This window comes from Athene noctua, chromosome 5 (assembly GCF_965140245.1).
Source record: "Athene noctua chromosome 5, bAthNoc1.hap1.1, whole genome shotgun sequence".
NCBI lineage: Eukaryota > Metazoa > Chordata > Aves > Strigiformes > Strigidae > Athene > Athene noctua.
Window position 1 is genome coordinate 11,460,372 of NC_134041.1, and position 22,309 is coordinate 11,482,680.

The window sequence follows — 22,309 nt, forward strand, 5'->3', positions numbered from 1 at the left end:
CATCGGATTCCTTGAGGTAGCCAGAGTGGTGACAGCACAGAGCTGGGTCTGCTCTGTGGCAGCCTCCACTGATGGGTCGCACGAGCCTGGAAACTCCAGCAAAAGTGAATTTCCTCCCCATGAATATTTTCTTTCATGCTCAGAAACAGTCCTCCATCTGTTAAGAAGACACCCAAGGTATAAAAAGGAACCGCGTTGCTCCTTCTTCAGATACAATTGCTCATGAGCAGAGAGAGAGGAGGGATGCTTTTTGGCTGGTCACAGAGATGTGTTGCTTTTTATCTCTTGATGTAGAGATGGTCCATTCACCAATTCTACGAAAAATGTACTGCACGTCCTCATCTTTCTGATTTATCATGGTTTTAAGACAGCTTTTTATACTCAAGCTTACCTTAAGATACACTGTAGCAGTAAAGAGCACACTTGACAGCATTTTTGCTACCAGTTATTGCATGGGCAGCACATGTTAGTGAAGATGCAGTGAACTCATCCTCTTTTCAAGCCCTTTCTGTTGCTTATGCTGCTGCAAAAATGGCATTTGGGTTGGTTTGTGTTAGATCTGAACTACGAGCAGAGGAGTTCAGCTTGCAGGGCTGCACCTGAGCAGAGGAAGTCAGTCCGAACTTTAAAACTGGTTGTATTTTTAACTTCTCCCCCCAGACCATATGTCTTCAGAGCAAGGGTTGCGCATCTGGGTAAATTAAAAACCCATTTGCTGGTGGGCGGTGAAAGGATGTGGAAAGTGATGCTGGAAAGAGTGGTCTTGTCTTTGGGGCTAGCAACAAAGACCCCAAAAACCTGTGTCTTCAGGTTTGGATGGGCAACAAAGAGCACTCCGGAATAGGGAGAAAATGGGGGAAGAATTTTGAATATTTTTGGGAAATGTCACAGATTTGGACCAGTGATCCGGAGCACACCCTTGGTCTAGCCACCCCCTGAGCTGGGTAGGGGGAGGTAAAAAAACTCCATTTCAGGCTTCTAGATAAACAAACACCAGAAATCTCGTAAGGGTAATAATGGAAATTACTGGGAAATTGAGTTAATACAAGGGCATCTGTGTAAGTGAATGCTTGGGATGGGAACAGGGCTTTGTCCTTTAACTCTAGTAATGCTGGAGCAGATGGGAAGCGTGGTGTGCTTCACGCATTAGCTGGCTCAGATAAAGAGCAAGGCAGAGGCCGGTCCTCTTGGCTGATTAGAGGTTAACAGGGATAGAAACCAGTGGATTGACTCTTCATTTGCAGGAGGTGGTGTGGGATCAGAGCAGATGGCAGAGAGAGTGTCCCTCCAGCTTACTCAGCTGCTCAGAGGAGTACTGAGCTTACGGCTCAGGAGCTTATGGCTCCCTCCAGCACAAACAGCCCCACTTGCATTTCTTCTGTTTACAGCTGCAGCTCATGTTTCTTCCCTGGCCTACCTGGAGATGCAGTATTTATCCTAAACCTGTGGTGGTTGGTATCTGAGGCCGTAGGTGCATGTGAGCGCACTTGCAGGCATGGGGTCCTCTCCACCTTGGCCATATCCCTTTGTTACGGCTCAGCCATGGGCACAGCTCTTTACCAGGGGCTTTTAATGGCCTTCGTTAGCTCTGTAAAGGCCAGAGGTGCTTTTCCAGGGTGGTAATGACTGGGCAAGGTCAGGAGTGTGATGGGGACCAGGGAGGAGGGCTGCAAGGGGAAAATGTACAGGAGAAGCAGCAGGGCTGCATTCTGCTGGGGCAGCATCCTCCTGGCCAGCCGTCGCCTGCTTCCTTCATCCCTGCCAAGGTCTCGCTCAATGGCAACACCTTTGCCTGTGATCACAAAAAGAAATTGCTTTGGGGAGGAGGGAGGATGTAAGCTTGTACCAGCTCTGCTCATTGACTCGTTGGAAGCCTGGTTTCCCTATTTTGCAAGGGAGAAATGGCAATTGATTCAGCCTTACCCTCTTTCTTTTTGTCTGCCAGCGCTCTGAAAAGGCACATTTTATCTGTGTGTGACAACACCTGCCTAGGGTGCCTCTCATTGAGCCGTGCTGAATCAAAAGAGCAACAAGAAAAGTGGGTTTAATTGCACACATCTTCAGCAGAGTCTTTCTTGCACTGGCAGCACAAAAGGCCAGCCCCGTGCTGGTTGAATGGAGCCCGGGAGGGCTGGGGCGCGCTGTACTCTCCGTTACTATCGGAGGCAGATGATTCACTTTGCTGGAGCATTGTCATGTGCAAATGAGTTCATGAGCCCATCTCCTTTCCAACTGCAAGGTCAGGGACTGAGCAATTGTCAGCATCAGCCGGCTGGAGGAATTGATCTAGAAGCTGGAAAGCTTTGGGAGATTTTACTAACCTCCGCTTCCCACCGCATGAGTGCACTGACACCTTCCTCCCACGGGTGTTGTCTACATTACAAATATTGACCGATTTTAAGTTCACATTTAGAAAGCTGCTGTTTCGAGGTACGGAAATGTGACCGAGAATGGCTTATAAATAACACTTGCTGCAGCAATTATTATTCATTGCTAGTTATGGCTTTCACACAGTGGAAAAACAAATGGTTTTTCCACTAGGAGCTGGAGCTGCAGTCCGTTTAATCACTAAAGAGCTTGGAATCACTTTAGTTTAAAATACCTTTCCGCTGTGGTTTGGAAATTTAAAAAAAAATATTTGGGTCATGTTAACCTAGTGTATACGACTTGCGCTGAGAATTTCAGTTTACCTCCTCTACATCTGCTGAGCCCCATAAATATCCATGTATTTGTTCCCGTACTATTTTGCAGAGCTCCTGCCTGCCTGAAGGCAGAGCTGCCCAAACACAGAAGTGAAATGGGGTTAGACTGACTAGAAGTGGGGTCCTGGGAGCTGAGCACAGGGCACAAGAGCAGCGAGGAGACAAGGCGCTGCCTGCTGCAGCTGCCTCTCTCTGGCTGTGGCTGGTGCCTCCAGGAAGCTGTGTGGATGGACCTGCCATCATGTTACTCCTAACAGAGGCTGCCTAAGATACCAGGCTCAGTTACTAGGAAGTCACTAGAGGTTTTGACAGCCAGATGTGGGGGTGAGTTCTTTATGTACAGTGTCCAGCTGCATCCCACCAGCCGTTGTTGCTCAGGGTGGTGGGTGTGGTTGGACATTTCCCTCTGCAGAGTTGTCCTTGTCCCTCTTTGAGGTTTCCACAGAGACCAAGAAAAGCCTGCAGAGGCGTCAGAGGAGCCACAGTGATGTGAAGAAATGCTCCCCACATTACGCATGTGTTACTGATCCCCGTCCTCTTGCGCAGCAACCTCAGATGGTCTCTGCTGATCCAGGGTTGGGTCCTAGAGATGGCTGCTCTTGCGTGAAGGCTTCCTCCTCTGCAGGATTGCACTAACGCTCCGTGAAAGGCGAGTGCAAGGCGAGTGCTGCGCCTGGGAAGAGCGAGCTAATTTTTCCAAATGGCACAACTTTGTGAATGACAACTGTGAGTTGTGCCTGGGCTGCGGTGTGAAATCTGGGGGATGGCTGTGAGCAGCAACTGCCAGAGGGAGCAGAGCTGAGCTCTCGAGTTCCCGGCTAGTGTTGTAGCTGCGGGGTCCTCCCCTTCCTTCTCCTTGCAGGTGTTGGAGGGCTCTTGATGACACAGTTATGAGAAGGGAAGGGGTTACACCTGGGTTTTGATTGTTTCTGGAGTTTAAATTTCTACCTGTGGTCTGCCTGTCTCCAAACTTTAGGTATTTTGATGTAACCAGCTTGAATGTTGCCTTTACATTCAGTGGTTTGCTGGAGGACCCAAGACAAGGGGTCTCCACACCCAGCCTGGTGTGGAGACACAGACAGGCTAGTAGTTTCTCGTGACTGGTGGCTTGTGGACATTTGGGTTAAAAATGCCCAGCTGAAAGATGCTGGCTGTCTTGCAGAACTGAAAGAGTTTGCAAAGCTCCTTTTGGCTGAGCAGGTTTAGAGATGGAAGAATTCTCCATCATGGTTAAAAATACTTTTGTTGAGGCCTTAATGGTCTCAATAGCAAAGTCTCCTGCACTGAAGCTCCTGCTAAAGGCTTGATCCTTTGTAGCTGTTTCAGAACCCAGAGATGTTTTGTGGATCCATGTTCCTCTCAGCCTGCAGAGTTTACCAGCTCCAAAGGGGAAGTGTTGCCCAGCTGATGAGTTTGGAAGTGCCACCAGTATGGAACTCACAAACTCCCAGACGACATTTCTAGGATCTGTTTTAATTTAAATCAGAGGCACGGTGTCCTGTGACGCTAATGCAAGGTCCTTCCTCTGGTGTTTTGTCCCTGTTTGATGGGTAAGTGGGATTAGGAAGAAAGTGTGCTCATTGTGCCCTGTGTGCCTGTGAACATTCATGGCACCTTTCTGTGCTCTTTCTGGGGCAGGTATGAACACTCAGTGCCTTTTGCAACCTGGATCAGAGAGATACCCACTGGGAAGCATCTGTGGTAAAAGTAGGGGAGACTGTTCTGGGGCAGGGAGGAGGCGACGACGTTCTGGGGACAAAGCTAGGCTCCGATGGGGCGTAATGAGTCTGTAGTTACAAAGATGGTATTTAATTATTTCTTTTCCATGGTTTTCAAGCCCTGGCACTGTCACTTTGCTGGCAGCAAATCAAACACTAAGTTAGCGTATGTTAAGGAACAGAAGATGAAGTCCTAGATAAGCACTCGGCTGTAGGAATGTCTTAAATTGAAACGTGCGGGGGGGACACGGAAGAGAGTATGCTTTTGCTCTCAGCAGTATCCAGACCCTTTATCTACAGCCAGGGCTGCGTTTCTCTTTGCTGGAGTGCTGGTATCACCTACCCCCTGTGCTTCTAGAATGTGAGATGAATGGAGAGGAGGGTATGGTGACAGCTGTCCTTCTCCAGGGTGACCTGTAGCCTCTTGGTGACTGTAGCATCAGACTACAGTGTGGAGTGGGAGTAAGTGGTTCAAAGGTTGATGGAGTAACCACACCATAACCTACCTTTTAGCCACCACTCTCCTCTGGGACAGTGATGCCCATCACTGCTGAGCTGGTGTGCTCAGCACCTGTGGGTGCTGGGGTGCAGATCTGGCCACAGAGCAGGGAGCAGCGTGGTAACTGCAGGCTGACCTCCTGTTAATGTAAATATTCCCAAATATTGCCTCTGCTCCTGCCAAGCTCCTCTCTCTCCCCCTCTCACCATGTTTAATTTCTGACTAAGCTTTTGATAAATGTTTTGTATAGAGTTCCTAGTTTATCTTAAATAGACCTGCTGCCACCATGCCTAAAATCTAAACTAACATTTGACTTAGGGCTCCAGTGCCAGATGAAATTGGCAGTTGCTGACATGCTTGAACTGTCCTGGTCGATGTGCAGACCTTGGCTACAAGCTGTGAGGACCAGCTCTTGCAGTGGATGGGGGAGCACAGCTTTTAGGATGCCTGAGAGCAGCCTAGGAAGTATCTGGACAAATTTCCTCTCTTGAGGGGTCAGATTCAGACCACAGTTGATGTATTTTCAGTCTTACACCTGTCCAAAACAGGTCATTTGGTTAAATGAGTTCCACCAGTCTTACACCAGTTAGCCCCAAGTTGGGTCTGGCCCATGATCCTGCTAAAGTAAGCATTTCAAGGCAGTGTTTATGGCTAAAAATTTGTCTTAAGAGGGTTTTATATATATGTGCCTATGGGTGTACATACACATATATACATACATTCTTGCTCAGGAACGTGGTTTCCAATCCTCTAACTTGTTCAAAAAGTAAACTAAGGAGAAACTGGCAGTGAGCTGAAGCCGCCTGCCAAGCATCACAGACCAGAGAAGTGGTAAAACATAAACACTTTGGAGTTTATCCTCAGGATTTATACAGTTTGGCTGCTGGGGGATGGACTCGTGTGAAGCAGGGGGGCTCGTCAGCCCGTGGCTGTGCTGCTCCCGTGGCACTGAGCCTGGCACCTCCATGGCCACGCTTCCACTCCTGGCAGCGTGCGAGCGAGAGGGTAGTGTGGGGTTGTCTGTCCCTCCCCTCTTGCTCTGCTGGCCATGTGGGGTGGGTTTTGGGTGATGGCAGCGGAACAGGTCTGCTTTCCCCCTCCCCTGTGCTAAAGTAAAAGCAGACCTCCTTGACGCTTAATCAGATTTGAATGTGGTTTTTGGCGTGTCTATAAAGAGATTGGCAGTGAATAGCTGGTTTTGATGCCATTTATTAAAAACCTCTGGTAGAATTTGTCTCGGAAAGCCTTTGTGAGAGCTGGCAAATGCACAAGGGTTTGATGCAGTTAATGTATTTTAATCTTCACCCCCCACCCCTTCTCCTTTTCTGTCGCTAATTGTAGGGCTCTCAGCTGTCTGCCGCCTTCTCTGAAGGGACGGCAGGCTCCGCAGGGACCTCTGTACAAACACAGGCTTAATAAGGTTGCAGTGGCATGGAGAAAAGTGAGCATCCTCTTTGGGGAGGAGGGCTGCAACAGGCAAGGTCCCGGCTACCATGCCAGGCTCTGACACAGGGGCACTGGGTGGCCGTGGCCACATTAATTAACATGGAGGAGCGAGGCAGATGACTGAGGGAAACAAAGATGTCCCTTTTCCAGGTGGCTGGGCAAATGCAAAGTGTTGATGTTGGACCTCCTCTGCAGCTGGCTCCTGGGAAGGGCTCCCTGGGCTTTCAGATGGAGGTTGATGGACATCCAGTCTTTTCTCACTGGTTTTATCCCTTGCTTGCTCATTCTGTCCACCTTCCTTGGACCCATTTTGCTGTCCTCATCCACGTTTGGGACTTGTTGGGACTTAATTTTTCATGGTTCGTGCCTGAAGGCACTACAGCCCCTTGCAGCACAGTGGGGCTGTCAGGAGCACCGTAACGTTGGTGTGATCGATTTGGGCTGTCCCTACAGCCCAACACATGGATGTGCCAACAAGCAGCTGGCTCCCTGGCAGCAGTATTTTGGGAAAAGCTCAAGAGCTTGTGGGGAGTAGCAAATATTGTGGAGCTCAAGGAACAAACAGTTTCCCCTTAGACCATGGCTTGGGCTGTGCATTGCTCCTGCCCCTTATCTTTGTTTTCGCTGCGTGCAAGAGTTCAGAGCTGTGGCAATGCTCTGGAGCACTCTACCTAGTTGAGAGGCTGAAGTTGGAGTTGTGTTGCATTTAATTTGTGGGGTTTTGTTGTCTGCCTCATCAAAGAAAATAAGACCTGGCCTTTTTTTCTGCCAGCCCTCGCTCACGTGAGTTGCAAATTCAGCAAGAGGGAGGCGTGGATGAAGTTGACTCCCAGGAGAGTAACATTCTGAGAGACTCTTAAACAAATGGGAACTGAGCAGCTTTGCTCTTCCCCTGGGGGTTTAGCTGTTAAATAAACTCACCGATGAGTCTGGCTGCACGTGTGTGTTGGTGCAGAAGTGTGTTTGTACGTGGGCTGGGTGTTGCTGGGTGTAAGCCACCAGGATGGCGTGTGTTGGGTGCTGCACTCCTTGACATAGCGATGCATGAGCAGCCTTGGCTGGCCTTATCCTCCTTCCAGAGTTTGCATGGGTAGTTGTGGAAAAGAGAGAAGCTAACATGGCCTTTTTCTCTTCTCCTTTCCCTCTCCAGGGTTCCACCTCAGCGGGACGGTAACGGAGCCAGCGACTGCGACAGAACCAGAGATGACCTACAAGGTGGCCATCAGCTTCGACCGCTGCAAAATCACCTCAGTGACATGCGGCTGTGGGAACAAGGACATTTTTTACTGTGCCCACGTCGTGGCGCTTTCACTGTACAGGATCCGCAAGCCGGACCAGGTCAAACTCCGTCTTCCCATCTCAGAGACCCTTTTCCAGATGAACAGGGACCAACTCCAGAAGTTTGTTCAGTATTTGATCACAGCACACCACACCGAGGTGCTGCCCACTGCCCAGAAGTTGGCTGATGAGATCCTGTCATCCAACTCAGAGATCAACCAAGTGCATGGTAATTCCTCCCTCCTCTCTGGGTGGCTGGGCACGGATTCACTCTGTGTTTGAGGTTGGGGTGGTGGTCTCACACTGATGGTGTGACCTTTGTTTTGCCATGTTTGTCGCTGCACAGAGAGAGGTGGCAGTGTCAAACTGACATTACTGCATGTATGTTGGGACCACATTGGTGTTGGCCACACTTGCCTGTTCTGCCCCCTGTTCTTCTTTATGTGTTTATCTGTCAAACACTGGCTTCAACAGGCAAGAAAAGGCAGAGCAGATGGGCTGGTGGTTCACAAGACGCAGCTCAGAGTAGGATGGAGAAGCCAAGGGTGGAGGAAGGGAGCCCGTTTAGTCCCCAGCGCAGAAGGACATGGTGCTGGGGCCCTGAGGAGTGGGAGGTGCAATGGGGATGTGGCTCCTCCAGCGTGTGGGGACACGGTGTCAGCCCAGCCCTGCACGTTGCTAAGTCAGATGCGCTGAGCCTGCGGGAGATAAAGCTTTAATCTCCATGGGTGTTAATTTGCCCATAATAAATGAGTGCTGCTGTCCTGACCTACTGCACAAAGGCAGCAGAGATGTGTTCTGAGGCTTTGTGTTTGGAAGATGCTTTTGACTTCCTCCCCTGGAAAGCACTGGCTGGGGGACGGTGCCCATCCCAGCCCTGCTTCAGTTGCCTGGTAGCCCAGGCTCCCTGGGGAGTTGCCCTGAGGCTCCCTTCATCAGCCCAGGCTGGATGCTCCCGCTGTGACTTTCCAAGGAGCCCATGAGCTGAGGTTGCCCAGGGTCTGCAACACAATGAGTCACTCCCCGCTGTGCTGTGCCTGTCCCACCAGCTGTAGAGCTGAGATAATAAACACTTACCTGCTACGAAAGGGTGTTGCAGGGATTAACATATGTCTGTTAAGTGCTCTGAAGATGAAAAGCCCCATATGCAGCCTAAAATAGGATCTGAACTGGTTGCATCCACATGTAGAGGTGAGGCCAGGGGTCTACCTCCACCATAGGAGTGATGGCAGCTCTGATCTTAGATATTTTCCCCTCCCTCTATCTGGTCGTTCCTGCTCTGACCTTGGGAGAGGTTTTTATCTCCTCCACTGGGGCACATCTGCTGCATGTGTGGTTGTGCTCTCAGTTACTGGCTTTTTTGGGCGGGTTCCTCATTTTTTGGTATTAAAAAAGAATGAGGAGCTGTGGTACTGCAGGAATCTGGTGAGGTCCATTCCGTCCCTGAGCTGATGATCCACTGAGCTGAGGTTGGGCAAGATCCCTTCTTGGCCATTGTTTGAGCCTGCTTTCTCCTAAGCAGATTGAAGAAAAGCTTTTAAGGCTCTGAATATTTATTGCTCTGGAGTCAGCAAAATGCTGGTGATTGAGAGTCTTACAAAGATACAGATGTTGGCTCTGGTTCAATATCTGCTTCTTGTTTTTACAAGTGGTTTTAAAAAACAAGGCAAAAATTCTCTGTCCCTTCAGACTCGTGCAAATTCACTCACTCCAGCATGTGATTTTGAACTGACAGAGACATGTTGACTTACCCAGCAGAATGTGGCACCTATCCGATACCCACGTGGCTGCCTAGCCAGGGTCACAAGCGAGTAAATGCTTCTGCAAGCAGGAGAACAGTCTCTTCTCATCCTGGGGGAGGATGCAGATCAGCCTTAGGATGATGATATGATCTAAAGATGATCTAAGATGATCTTGAGATGATCTAAAACTCATAGATGTTGCACCCTGTGAAAAGGAAGGCTCAAAACCCCTCATGTTCCAGTCCAGAGTGATGTTGTCTAGGGCTTCAGCTCTGAATCCTGGACAGTGTGTAAGCTTTGCCCTCCTTGTCCTGCTAGTGTGAAGCACAACTGCTGTGCAACTGCACTGCAGAGCTACTTGAGCAACGAGCCCAGGGTGAGGAAGGGGTGCAGGCATGTGGGACTGTGTATGCCAAGAGCAATTTTGGGGACTCCAGTTCAAGGAGATCCAAATTTTTCCTCCATCTTGCCCTTTTCAGCTGTAGTTCATACATTCATAGAGGGTCGACGATCCTAGGATTTGAAATTCTTCAAGGTATGCTTTACATAGAGCTTTATGGGCTTATGTGCAAATTTCTTGGCCATGTCTAATTCAGACTTTTGGGGTCACACTTTCATTCACCTTGGGATTGAGACCCTGGTGGTTTTTGGCAAGCCAGCCTCTGCAGTGCAAACAGTAACCCACTGTGTGCGTTGGACACCTGAGGTTATTACACCTTGGAGGAACAGCTGCTCCAAAAATCCTATTTTTTTCCCCCCATTTCTTCTGAGAGGTCTGTTGAGCTTCAGATCAGTATCAGGTCTTCCCCACCTGCCTCTGGTCACCCAAAGGGCCACTCCTTTCATGTCAATGGTGAGCACATGGGATGGAGGAGCTGATTCTGCACCTTGGGAGCACTCTGGGCTGGCTGGGGAATGCCCCTTGTGCAAGGGGATCATCTGGTTTTGTAAAATGAGGCTTTCAGGGCTGCTCCTTCTCCCCCTGCAGAGCCTGAATGGCAAAGAAAATTACAGGCCATTGTCTGGCGTGCTTGTCTTGGGGCATCAGAGCTTTGTTCCTTGCAGGAGTCTGTAGCCGCGGGCTGTGCACCGCATGCCGATCTTCCCGGCTGCCTTCCTAGAAGGAAATGCAAACTATCCAGTAATGATGGAGTCTCGGAGCGCAGCCAAGGCGCTCGCTCATGTGTTCGCGAAGGATTCAATCCGAGCAGAGAGCCTAGGTGTGCCTGCCGCTCTGCTGCCCACTTGACCTCTGCCTGCTTAAGTGGGTCACGTTTCTGCTTTCATAGCTGGCTGCAAAGGGCAGCGTGCTGACAGTGAGAGCGTCTCGTGTCTCTGACACCTCCACTCTTGGCATCTGAAGTGGCAGCTGGAGGGAGGAGACTGGGGTGGGTTTCAGTGCTGCTGTGTCCCTTCCCTGAGTGTGTTCCTGCTTGAGGACAAAGTCAGTGGCATGACTGTCCAGCACGGAGCAAGGCTGCAAGGTTGCAAATTTGCTGTCATTGCACCAGCAAATGTGACTTGTGCTTGGCTTTTCCTAGTGGGGTGGCTGCTGGGGGCAGCCAGGACCTGCAGCTGGAGAGCTTGGATCCAACAGCCAGGCCTCTGACGGAGTGAGGAGCATCTGGTGGTGGCCACCTTGGCATCCTGCTCCCTGTGCTCGTCCGAGAGCATCAGCCCAGGGCTCACGTTGGTTTGCTGTGGGGCCAGCCTGGCTTGGGGGAAGTGCAAGCTGAGAAAGTGGCTCAGTGCAAGTTGAGAAAGCCACCAGCCATGGTGGGATGTGCTGGGGTGCAGCTTTGCCACTGGGGAAATCCATGGTCTACCACTGTGAAACATGGGAAGAGTGTGTCCTTCTGAGGTGTAAATGAGGAACATCAAGCGATTGCTTTGACGCAGTAAAGCATTGCAGAGAGGTGTCAGAGAGGGCAAGACTGTGAAAAAAAGCTTGAAATGGAAATTGTAGGATGAGAGGAAGATTTCAGGGTCAAAAGCAAGCAATATGGAGGAGGGGGAACTTAGAAGCACTGATGAGTCTCGACAGCAGTGCTGGGTTTCCTGCTCTCACAGTGTGGATCCAACACCCAGCAGCAGCAAGTGCACAGGATTCAAGCCATCCAGCAGACTTGGGAGATGGCATTCATCTCCTCTTGTGTTTTGGTTCATGCTTGTAGGGAATGATTTGAATTTATTTTAAGAGGAAGACAGGATCTGTGTGGTGTGTACAGAAGGAAAACTGCTATCTCAGATACATCCTTTGAGCCTGATTGGGATGTCTGGGCTTTGGAGGCAAACACTGGATTCTTCCTGAGGGCAAAAGCAGTGTGTGCCCAAGGAAGGAGAGGAGGCTGATGAAAACTACTGCAAGGGCAGCTCCCTCCAAGGACAAGCCAGCAGAGGGTCAGTGTGAATCACCAAGGGGCCTCCGTGGTCCTTCGGAGTCTCAGGAGCTTCCTTGGAGGAGAGGACCTTCAGAAAACTCTGAGTGGGAATGGTCCCTCAGGCTTTGGTGTGGGAAAACCCAGATCTGCTTATGCTAAAGCCATAGGGAGCTCTCTGCCTTATCTTTTCACTTATGTCCTAGATGTATTATTGCCCACCTTGAGCCATTCTTTCAGCTCCTGGGCTAACACTGCCCTTCACCCGTGGCCCATCTTGCTCCTTGTGCATGGCAAGTCACCTGCCAGGTCGGCCGTGCAGGAAGTCCCTGCCTGCCCGTCCTGTCGCACTGAGACAGGGCTAATATTTGAGGAGTCCTCAGGCAGACTTTAACTTTGAGGTCATCCCGTGACAGCATCTGCAGGGCAGCACTGCTAAATCTATTAGAAATTCTGCCTTCCTGCTGGGGAGGAGGAGAAGGTCAGGTCTCCAGGGGATTCATGTCCCTGGTTGCTGAGCTGATGTGAATTTAAAGGAAAATAACACACCTGAGTGGTGGATGGAAAGTCTCTGCCCACAGCTCTTACCTCTTGTCTTGTAGAGCTGCTGGAGTTGCCGAATGACCCCAGAGCACATGTGGTGCTGGAGAAGCAGCTTCCAAAGATGGCTGGGCCCGATGCTGGTACCAGCTGGACCAGAGAGCTCCCAGCCACCATGCCAGGAGCCAGTCCGGCTTCACTTGCCCCATTGCTGTCAGAGGGGTGTGAATTTTCAGGCCTCCCTGGAGGCTCCATCCAACCTGCCTCCCCTTGAAAACGAGCCGGGAGCCTTGGCAGAGCTTGACTCCTTGCTTTGCTGCTATTTTTAATCCCTTGTTAGAGTTAATTTCCTTTCTGGTGCCTGGTTATTTTCTCTCCGAGGTTTTCTGCTGTTTGTTTATTTGTCCATGTCCTACCCACCCCCTGCCCCAAGCTGTTTCTCTCTGGACGAGAGAGGCAGCCTGGAGGCGTTCAGCAACACCACCATGTGCAGTCATGAGATGGCCCTTGTGAACTGCTGCCACGACGGCCAGCCCTGCTCCGGGTGGCTGCGGCTCGGCTGGCTGGCAGAGCCCTCCTCAGCACTGCCCACCCTGGGGCCAGCACGGCCAGACCCTGAGCCATCCGCGGGTGCTGGGCACAGTCAGCCGAGACGACCACGAGGGAGATGCCAGGGTGGCCACCTGCATCCCTGGGTTGCTTTTACCATCAGTTTATCAGCTCCAGGCACTGGTTAAAAAAAAATAATTATCCCTTTTTCTTTGTGTCACCGCTCCTGCGCCGGGTGAGATGCTCTGAGAGTGCTTCCCACACCACCTGGCAGATGTATCTCCCCTTCTTGGGTTCAGGAGCTTGGGTTTGGGATGCACCAATTCCTTGGCATGATCCATGAGGTCCCACCACCTCCTCAGCCCTGGAAACTTGCTGTTTTCCACTCCAGGAACACCTTTCATTTTCTTCATATTGAGCAGCTAATTTCTGAGCAAGGTGTTGAATTTTTTTGTGCCTGGCTTTGCTATGTTTTCTAATTTTTGTAGATTTTTCCAGTCCTTACTTCTCAGACTTTGTATCCACATGGAGAAGTCTTGCTTGGCTGTCAAACAGTTAAACCCTGAGCCTGCAGCGAGGCGGGGGGGTTTCTGCTTGGAGTGTGATGGATTACATTTTTATCTGTTTCTATAGCCAGGGTAGACAGGCTGATGAAACACTCTTTCCACTCAGGATGTGCAATGATGTTTCCTTAAATCTGAATCCGGCAGGACCAAGATCCAGCACATCTGAAACAGGGCTCTTTGGAGCAGGAATGCTGCTATATGAGAAATGTGTTACGCAGGCGCTGGGCTGTTTTACATGCCGTTCCCCGCTCCTTTGGAGCTGAGACATGGAATCACTCATCGGCTGCGTCACAGCATGCTGCTGCTGAAGCCCCCACGGTGTGAATGTTGGCAAGGGGAAGTGGACAAATCCTGCCATTAATATTTAAACCCAGCACAAATCCCATTGTTTGCTCTTAAATGTTTATCCAGCTCCCCAGCGTAATTGGGCAGCCCTTTATCTGCCGGGTTGCGTTGCACATGTGGGAATCTGCTATTACAACCCTGTCTCTGAATCTTTTATAGGAGAGCAAAATACATTTACAAGCAAATTTGGGTTTTATTTGGAGGCGCGGGAGGCGCGTTACTAATTTGGCTGTGGCCCGAACCCCAACGTGCGAAGTGCTCAATGTGTTGCGTGGGAGGAGGAGGTTTTATTTAGCTGCACGCTTCTTTCCTCACTGCTTGGGCTTTCCATCACTAACGCTATGTGTGTGCAGCGAACGCTGAGGGTAGCCCCGGGAACCCCAGAGAAATGCAACCACTTTTTGCATCTTGCCAACTTTTTCACCTTTGTCTGTCACAGCAGTCTTGGTGAAGGACCAAGGATGAGCTGAGCTTAGAGAGGATGGGTCACCCCAGGCATCCACGCCTTCTTGGTGCCTATAGATGCATCTAGGTGACCCTGTAGAGGCAGCTGAGATGACGTGGCTGGTCTGGATAGCTGCAGCTGCGAGCAGAGGGTGGGATGGTGGGGAGAAGGATATTAAGAGCATGAGCTTCTGTGCTACCTCGGTGATGGGGCTGGATAAGCGCTTGTGGTAGACAGATTAGTCATCGGTTCCTGATAGGGGATAATCGCTGGCTTGTCTGCTCTTTATCTGTGAGATAAGGATGGGGTTGGGGGAGGGAAGGAAAAGGCACAGAAAAGCTGAGATGGCTAGGATGGACTGTCCCTGGTGTGGTAGTGGTGGTCCCTCATGGCTTACAGCAAGGCTTAGCCACTGGCATCAAGGGAGCAGGATCAGGGCACGCATGGGGCTGTAGGCAAAAGCCCTCGTGCTCATCCAGGGGCCGTGATTTCCTTTCTGCTGCTTCAGCTCCCATCCCAATTACGTGGTTGTGTTGACTACAAATGATTCTGCAGAGGGAGCAGCAGCATCCTGTCCCTTCAGCATGGTGCAGGCTGTACCTAGAGCTTGCTGGAGTCACTCTTGGGCAGTAACTGTTAGCAGAAATTAAAGGAATTTTGTAAAGGACATTAAATACAAATAGTTGTATCTTACCAGGTCAGGAGCATTCTCAGCCTTTGCTGGAGGAGCAAAACCCCTCAGGTTGATGTCCTCTCGCTTGCAAGCCAAGAAGAGACAGTTGCTCTGCTGGGCAGCATCCCAGAGCTTGGTTTTCATGAATTGCATTTGAGCTCCTGGTTCAGAAATGTGTAGGGCTGGGGTGTGCACAGCATCCCAAGCTGTCTCTGCATGAAAGTGATGTCTGCTCCCCAACCAGGTCCCAGTTGAGTGGGGAAGACATCATTAAGATTTAATTGGGAACGTGCTGGCTACAGCATCTCTTGGATGTCCATGCAGCACCTCCCTCTTCCTGCCCTGACCCCCTTCCTTGCTCAAGAGGGAGAAGAGATGGGAGAAACAGATTAAAGTAGAGCAGAGCATCTTCCAGCCATGCCCGTCCCTCTTTGGCACTGGTTTTCCCTGAGGAGTTTCTGCAGAGCAGGACTTAAGTGGGAAGCCGAAAAGCTGAGTTTCTGTTCCCTTTTGCACTCCTGGCTGCTCACTGCAGCCATGCGGTCCTGTGCCCTGGGAGACCAGGAAGCTGGGGCATTGGTGGGAGGTAGGGTAGCACCCAGGGGGAAAAATGGGAATTGAAAGGGGTAAAACAAGGAGAGGTGAATCCAAGCTGTTGTTTAAAGCCCTTGTGGTTTGGGGGGTTTTTCTGTTCACTGAAAGATGAAATACAGTCTGTGAAAACATGTGTGTGCCTGCCATAGGCACTACTCTGGTCACAGTTTGGTCTTTGAAGGATTATTGATCATTTGCTCTTTCCAGCCGAGGATCTCTCCCAGACAGGTGCACTGATGTACTGGAACTTGTCCTAAAGCAAATGAAGGACAGGACCAGGTGTTTAACGTGGGGCTCTGGAGCTCCCATACAGTGGTGCCTTTGTTAGACTAATGTGAGGAAGGGCTTGCAGGAATTGGAGATTTACTGATGCTTAAACAAACTGGTGATGTTGAGCAGGAGGAGGAGCACCCTGGGTGATCCCTGGAGCTGTGGAGCACTCTGGGCTCTGCAGCTGTGCTGCGTGCACCCCCAGGGCCTTGGAGGAAGGCGGGTCCCCGCTCTTCCTCAGCCTCTCTTCATGTGGGGCACAGAGGGAGTGGGGCTGGGCATTAGCCCTGTGGTCAGGATCCCACCTGATGGCTGCTGCCACCACTGTGGAAGGAGAGCATGCCAGCCTGGGGCTCACTGCCTGGGAACCTGCTTGGTTTTCCCTTGTATGAGCTGATAACATAGAGGTGGGTCTGCTTCTTGCTGGTGGGACTGCTGACCCTGCTGCTATAAACACAGTTGTCTCTTTTCTCCTCCTTTCCCATTCCCCCAGGCGCTCCCGACCCCACTGCTGGGGCCAGCATCGATGATGAGAACTGCTGGCACTTGGACGAGGAACAGGTCCGAGAGCAGGTGAAGCTGTTCCTATCTCAGGGAGGGTACTACGGCTCGGGAAAGCAGCTCAACTCCATGTTTGCCAAGGTGAGGAGGAGCCGACTGCTCTCTCCCCTCTCTGTTCGGCGTGTCACGTAGCCAGCAGCTCACTGGCTGCCCTGGCAGGGTGCCCGTCACAGCTGGGAATCTCTGCTCCAGTGCCTTCTCTCCCGGTCGCGGAGTAGGCGGTTGTAATCCAGGCTCTGGGTCAGGCCTGGGTTGTCTCGCCTGCTCTCCTGGCTGGTCCCTTCCTCCCACGTGATGGGCCTGCTGTGGTCCCTGCGCGAGGGAGGGATTTCCCCCATCTCCCCATCAGCATGGTGTGGGGAAGGCCAACCCTGCAGAGCTTACCGAGACCATGGAGAGGTGGCACCTATGGGCTCTTCTCTTCCTTTGCAGAAGGACCTTGTTTTCATGTTCTTGACTGCTTGGTCCTCTTCACAGTCTAGGCTATAGCTGCTACTCAGTTGGATTCCAAGCAGCCATGTCACAGTCATTGCATGAGTGTTACAATGTATGACTATACCTTATACACACATATATATGTACATATTTACAGTCTGGACCCCCAGACTGAGGGAGCTGTGGGTTGCCAGCCAGGTGACTGTGTCCTAAACACCCCCGAGGGACCATGGTTTGTCTCACCAAAGACCTTCTCTCTGTCCTTCCCAGGTCCGGGAGATGCTGCGCATGAGGGACTCCAACGGAGCCAGGATGCTGACGTTGATAACAGAGCAGTTCATGGCCGATCCTCGGCTCTCCCTCTGGAGGCAGCAGGGGACAGGCATAACGGAGAAGTGCCGGCAGCTCTGGGATGAGCTGGGTAAGGGTCACTGCCTTGCAAAGAGCAGCAGCAGCAGGCTTGCCGGGGCTGCCAGGCCGGCTGACCTTGTCTCAGGGGCCTTTGGGGCTTTTTTGGGGGCAGAGGCCCTGAGAGATGCCAGGATTTACTCTGATCTCCTGCTGGGAAATACTGGCGGGACAGCTCAGGATCAGGCCCAAACTACACAGTTCAACACCTTAAACCAGCCCCTCTTCTGCAAAGGGGGTCGAGGATGATTGGTGTGCAGAGTGTGGCTGGTCTCATACTTGCAGCAGCTTGTATACTTGAAGCATACTTGCAGTTTGGTGTGTTGCCCTGAAGCCTTTGCGAGGGAGGACAGAGGGAGGGGCTGGTGAGCCCCAGGGGCTGGACATAGCCTGGATGTGGAAATGCTCTTGCTCCAGAGCAGGAAAGTCAGATTCTCAAGTCTCATCCCACCTAACAGATTTCTGCCTGCTCTGGTGCATGTTTTCAGGGTCAGGAGGGCCAGGGTGGCCAGCACAGAGCCTGGCTTTAAGGGAAATGCAGTTCTGGGTAATTCTAGCTAAGCACCTTAGACACTGGCTCAGCTGACTGACACCATAATATCATTAGAATAAAACATTTAGATGACGTGGGCCCAGAGAGGTTGGTTGTGTGGTGGAGTTAACCCAGCAGTTCTGGGCTCTCCTGGACATCTGGGATCTTGGGTAAATAGTTTGACTTGTGCCATAGTTTTATGAGTGAGTTTGAGCGTCTCTGCAGCCTGCTGGTAGGAGATGCTGTGTAAGGGCAAGGGTTCATGGGCTGGGACCAAAGAGATGTTGTAGAGCTGGAAGAAGGATGAAGGTGGTCCAGGGTCTGGAGCACCTGAAACTGCAGCTGGGATCACAGACCCTTCTACCAAGTCCCCAACAAATGCAAACATAGCCGTGAGACTGGAGAGCCTGGCCAAACTGAGCAGACAAGGGCTGGGCAGGGGTGGGATGTCTTGCTTCTGTGTGAAGGTCCCTGGATGGAAATAACGACATCGGCTCTGGGGAGCTCATCTGTGCTTGCTTGCCAAGAAGTTATTTCTAGGATTTTGGGATGCTGCAGCTAGATGATTGGGTATGCAAGGATCCTGGAGAGCTGGCCAAATCCATCAAGCCAGAATTTCCACATGGAAGAAAGCAAACACATCAGTGAAACGTGGATGGGTGGGTGTCTGGGCAGGCCTGGTCACAGGAAGCAATTTGCCCAGAATTACAGATTATTTGGCCCGATTTCAAACCTGCTATCCAAGCCGAGAACTCTCCCTCCCTTCCTACACACACGACAGGGGAGTGTTTGGATTTCAGTCCTGGCTTAACCATGCAAAGACCAGGTTGGTGTGTGTAGTTTGGGTCGACAGAGTGGGAGGAGACGACAGCATGTCCCATCAGCAGATGGCAAGGTGGCTGGGGGAACGTCAGGGCCCTGGATCAGTGTGACAGCAGGTGAAGCATGGTGCCAGCCAACACGTGTCACGGGGGAGGGTCTAGGCCTCTCCATGCTGGGGAGAAGCCCCTGTGGAGGACACAGTGATGGTCCAAGAAGTGGCTTCAGGGCAGGGTGGGCATGGACTGTACTCAGAGCAGGGATTATTCCCCCCATCTTACGGAAGCCTGTTTTATTTGGTCTTGGGCAGCTTTTGCTGTAGGAACATAGCATCCCTCTGAAGGAGGGGTGGAGGCACAGAGGGACCAGAGCTGCAGTGCTGTTCCAGAACATCAGCAACACAGAGAGATGTCTGAAACCATCACTGGGGGGGTGACGGTAGCCGGGGTGTGTGGGGCGGTGAAGGCATGTTGTCCGACTGCCTGTGGGCTGCAGATGCCAAAGCTGCCCACTGTTACTGCTGCTGCCAAAGGGAGGGATGAGGGGCATGTTGCCAGCTGCTGCAGGAAGCCCCAGCACAGACCGCATTCCCTTGCCACGTGGAAGAGAAAAATGGGCCTCACAGAAATTATTTTGGGCACGTGCTTAATAATTAATCATTGATTTTAGCAAAGACTGCATCACAGACTTGCACGGGATTGGAAGAAGATCAGCCTTAAAGAAGATTGTGGATTTATTCTGGGGAAAATGTAAAGGATTTTGCAGGATTTCAGAGTTTAAAAAAAAAATATAATAAAAAGGGCATAATTTGCTTGATCGTGTGCTGCCAACTGAACATCTATTGCCCTGTCTGCTGGGGAGCCAAAGGAAAGACCTGCTGGATGGAGAGCTCTGTGGCGTGGGAGTATTTGCCCTGGCGCATTAGTACTTACGATTAAAGCCTAATTACAAAAAATAGACGAAAAACCAGCTGAAGAGCAGCCTGACCTTAATCTGCCTGGAGACGGGTTTATTTATCTCGGCCACTTGTTTACAGTGGGGAATTTCAACAGATTAAGCCGGGGAGCGACCCTGTGGGAAAGAGGAGAATTTCTTTGATGGTTTGGAAACTCGGGCGCGGGATTGGAGCGCCTGTCCTCTCCGGGGCCGGGACCGCTGGGCTGGGAAGACTCCAAACCCCCCACCCCCTGCACCCAGCTCCGTCATCAAAAAGCATTTTTGTTTAGAGGCTTAGCTTAATCGTGATCTGCCGCTTTGTTCCCTGGTTAACCTCCAGCTATCAGAAAGTTCACATGAAGGTTTCTGCAGCATGTGAACAGACACAGAGTCTGACCCAGCATGGCGTTTTGGCTCAGGACAGGAGTCACTTGTGCTGTCAGCTGATGTTACTTGACCATAGGGCTCAGAAAACCCCTCTTTTCCATCTCCCAGATAACTATCACGACTGAGACGGACATGAATCCCTCTTCCCTCCTTTTCCCCACCTCCCCACCACATCTTCCCTTCTGCAGGGGAGCCCAGGGGCACAGCGTTTTGGCAGGCAAAGGATACCTCGGAGGGCTCCCAAAAATAGGCTGCGAAGTCGTGAGGCTTCCGAGGATCACATCTTAGCTGAGCTGTGGGAGCCAAAAATCCAGCGGGCACATCCCATTCCTGGGGGCGGTGGAGCTGGAACACCAAGCCTCATTACCGCCTCTGGCTGAGCCACTCTGTGCACCATCAGAGGCCTGAGCTGAAATTGCTGGAGGCTGCTTTTTGCCTAAGCAGCCCCAAAGCAGGTGAAGATGGGCAATGACAACAGACAGGATTGCTGGTGGGAAGGGGATGTCTGAAACCAGTCAGAGCCCTAGGATTTCCAGCACCAGGAGCCAAGTGCAGGATTTAGCTCATGGCTGCCCGAGTCGGTGGGGAGTTTTATGCCCTTGAAGTGGCAGCAGGCAGGTGACCCACCACTCAGATGAGGGGCATTAACCACAGCCTTAAGGAAGACTCATTTTCTGGAGCTGAGACCTGATTTTTTCAAAGGCACCGTGTCCATGCAGCCCCATGGAGTCTGCAGGAGCCTGGGAGCAGGAAGCACAGACCTGCTTTGGGAGGGATGGGCCCCAAAAGCCCCTAAAGAGATGGCTCTTCTCTTGCACATGCATTAATCACTGATGTTGCAGCTCAGAAGTCTTATTGCCCCCTGTTCATCAGAAAGGAGTGAAGTTTTGGTGTGGCGTCCTGGGAGCAGTGGAGCTGAGACATGGGTGGAGCTGGACCAGGCAATGGCTGCTTTGAATATTTGCTGATCTTCAGTGTTTAGGGTTGCTTTTCCCATGCCCTTTCCTTGATGTAATGCTGCTGCCATCTGCGTTGTGATGCCGAGATGTCTCTCCTGCCAAGCTAAGCCACTCCAAGAAGCTGGACGTGCATAGCCTCCATGCCTTATTAATTAATATATTTGGTTTGAACCAAACATGTTCACAAGTCCCAACTGGTAGAGGATGGGTCCTGGGAGACGCACGCCAAAAGCACCACCAAAGCTCAGCTATAACCCAGAGGAGTGGGGAGATGCCAGAGTCAGGACATTCCTGCTCAGCCTGGTTTTGGCTCATGCTGCCTGGAAAAGGGACCAGCTTCTCCAGCTGCCTCTGTCAGAGGTGCAGCCTCGCTTGGGGCTGTTTGGCTCGATGGCATGGCTGTGCAGCTGGGAGCTGCTGCACAAAACACACTGAGCGAGGGAGGTGGCTTGGGCGTGTGGAGGAGTCCCCTGTGCTGTGGAACTGTGTTCGGTGATGTTGTCCTGTTGCTGGCTGTCATTTTGGGATGGGAATTTTGGTGCTGGGAGTGATGGAGAGGTAGGGGAGAGCAGCTGGCTGGGCGGGGAGAAGGAAGGTGCTTCAGGTCTCTGCTGGACCCATGGAGGAGGGGCAGGGGACGGTGTTTCTGTGGGAGCCCGCAGGCATGGCAGGATCTGACACGGGCAGAGAAAGGAGCAGCACGGGCTGCTCAGCCTCGGGGGATCCCCAGGGATGGTGCCACCGCAGCTGTGCCAGCATGCAGCCATCCCACCCCATGGGGCAGGGACAGGGGAGGGGACAGGCTGTATCCTGGCAGCCTTGCAGGGAAATTTGGGCAGAAATGCAATTAGCTAAAGGAGAATTCATGGGTTTGCACTTATTTGGGTTGCTGCAGTCCTTTTCAGAACAGTGGGTGACCCAGGAGAGTGGCAAGGCTCAGCTGGCAGCACCAGTATCGGCCATGTCTTACAAAAGTATGAATTGCTTCTTAATGACAACAGATGTCCTTGGGACTGGTTTTGCCTCTCACTCACACAGCAGACAATATCATCAGACCTGTGAGGTCCTGTGGTTGGCCATGGGGGATGTCAGCATCAGTGTTCTACTGATGGGCACCTCTGCTTGTGAGATTGGAGAGCTCACACCTTGGAGGGCTCTTGCCTGTGAGACATCAAGCCAAGCTCCAGGTTCCTCTGCTGGTTCCTGTGCAGGCTGGGGGCTACTGGGGATTTACAAAGAAAAAAGGGGGAAAAAAAAAAAAAGAAGAAGAAAATACACCAAATCTCCTTTTTAAATAGTTGAATGCAAATGGCCTGAAGAACAATGGCAGATGAAATAGCATTCGGAGCAGGCTTTAAAGCGCTTGGAACGTGGGTAGGATCAAAATCAGGTTAGTCTTTGGAGATACAGACACTGCAGCTTGCCAGGGTGTTTTTAAGCATGCTTTTGATGTGCAGTTCAAACACTAGATTTGTCCTGGCAGACAGAAGCACTCACAAATTCATACACAGCCGCTCTCTCCTTCCC

General features: G+C 51.4%; 1 protein-coding gene across 3 annotated transcripts in view; it reads left to right on the top strand.

The window, feature by feature from the left end:
• ZSWIM5 (zinc finger SWIM-type containing 5) overlaps positions 1–22,309 on the top strand; it is a 100,577-nt gene that overhangs the window by 63,041 nt on the left and 15,227 nt on the right. For all 3 annotated transcript variants that reach the window (XM_074906317.1, XM_074906315.1, XM_074906316.1), the window contains 3 exons: positions 7,516–7,872; positions 16,239–16,387; positions 17,012–17,162. In XM_074906317.1, coding sequence (XP_074762418.1) covers positions 7,516–7,872; positions 16,239–16,387; positions 17,012–17,162 — 657 coding nt within the window. The remainder of the gene's footprint in view (positions 1–7,515; positions 7,873–16,238; positions 16,388–17,011; positions 17,163–22,309) is intronic.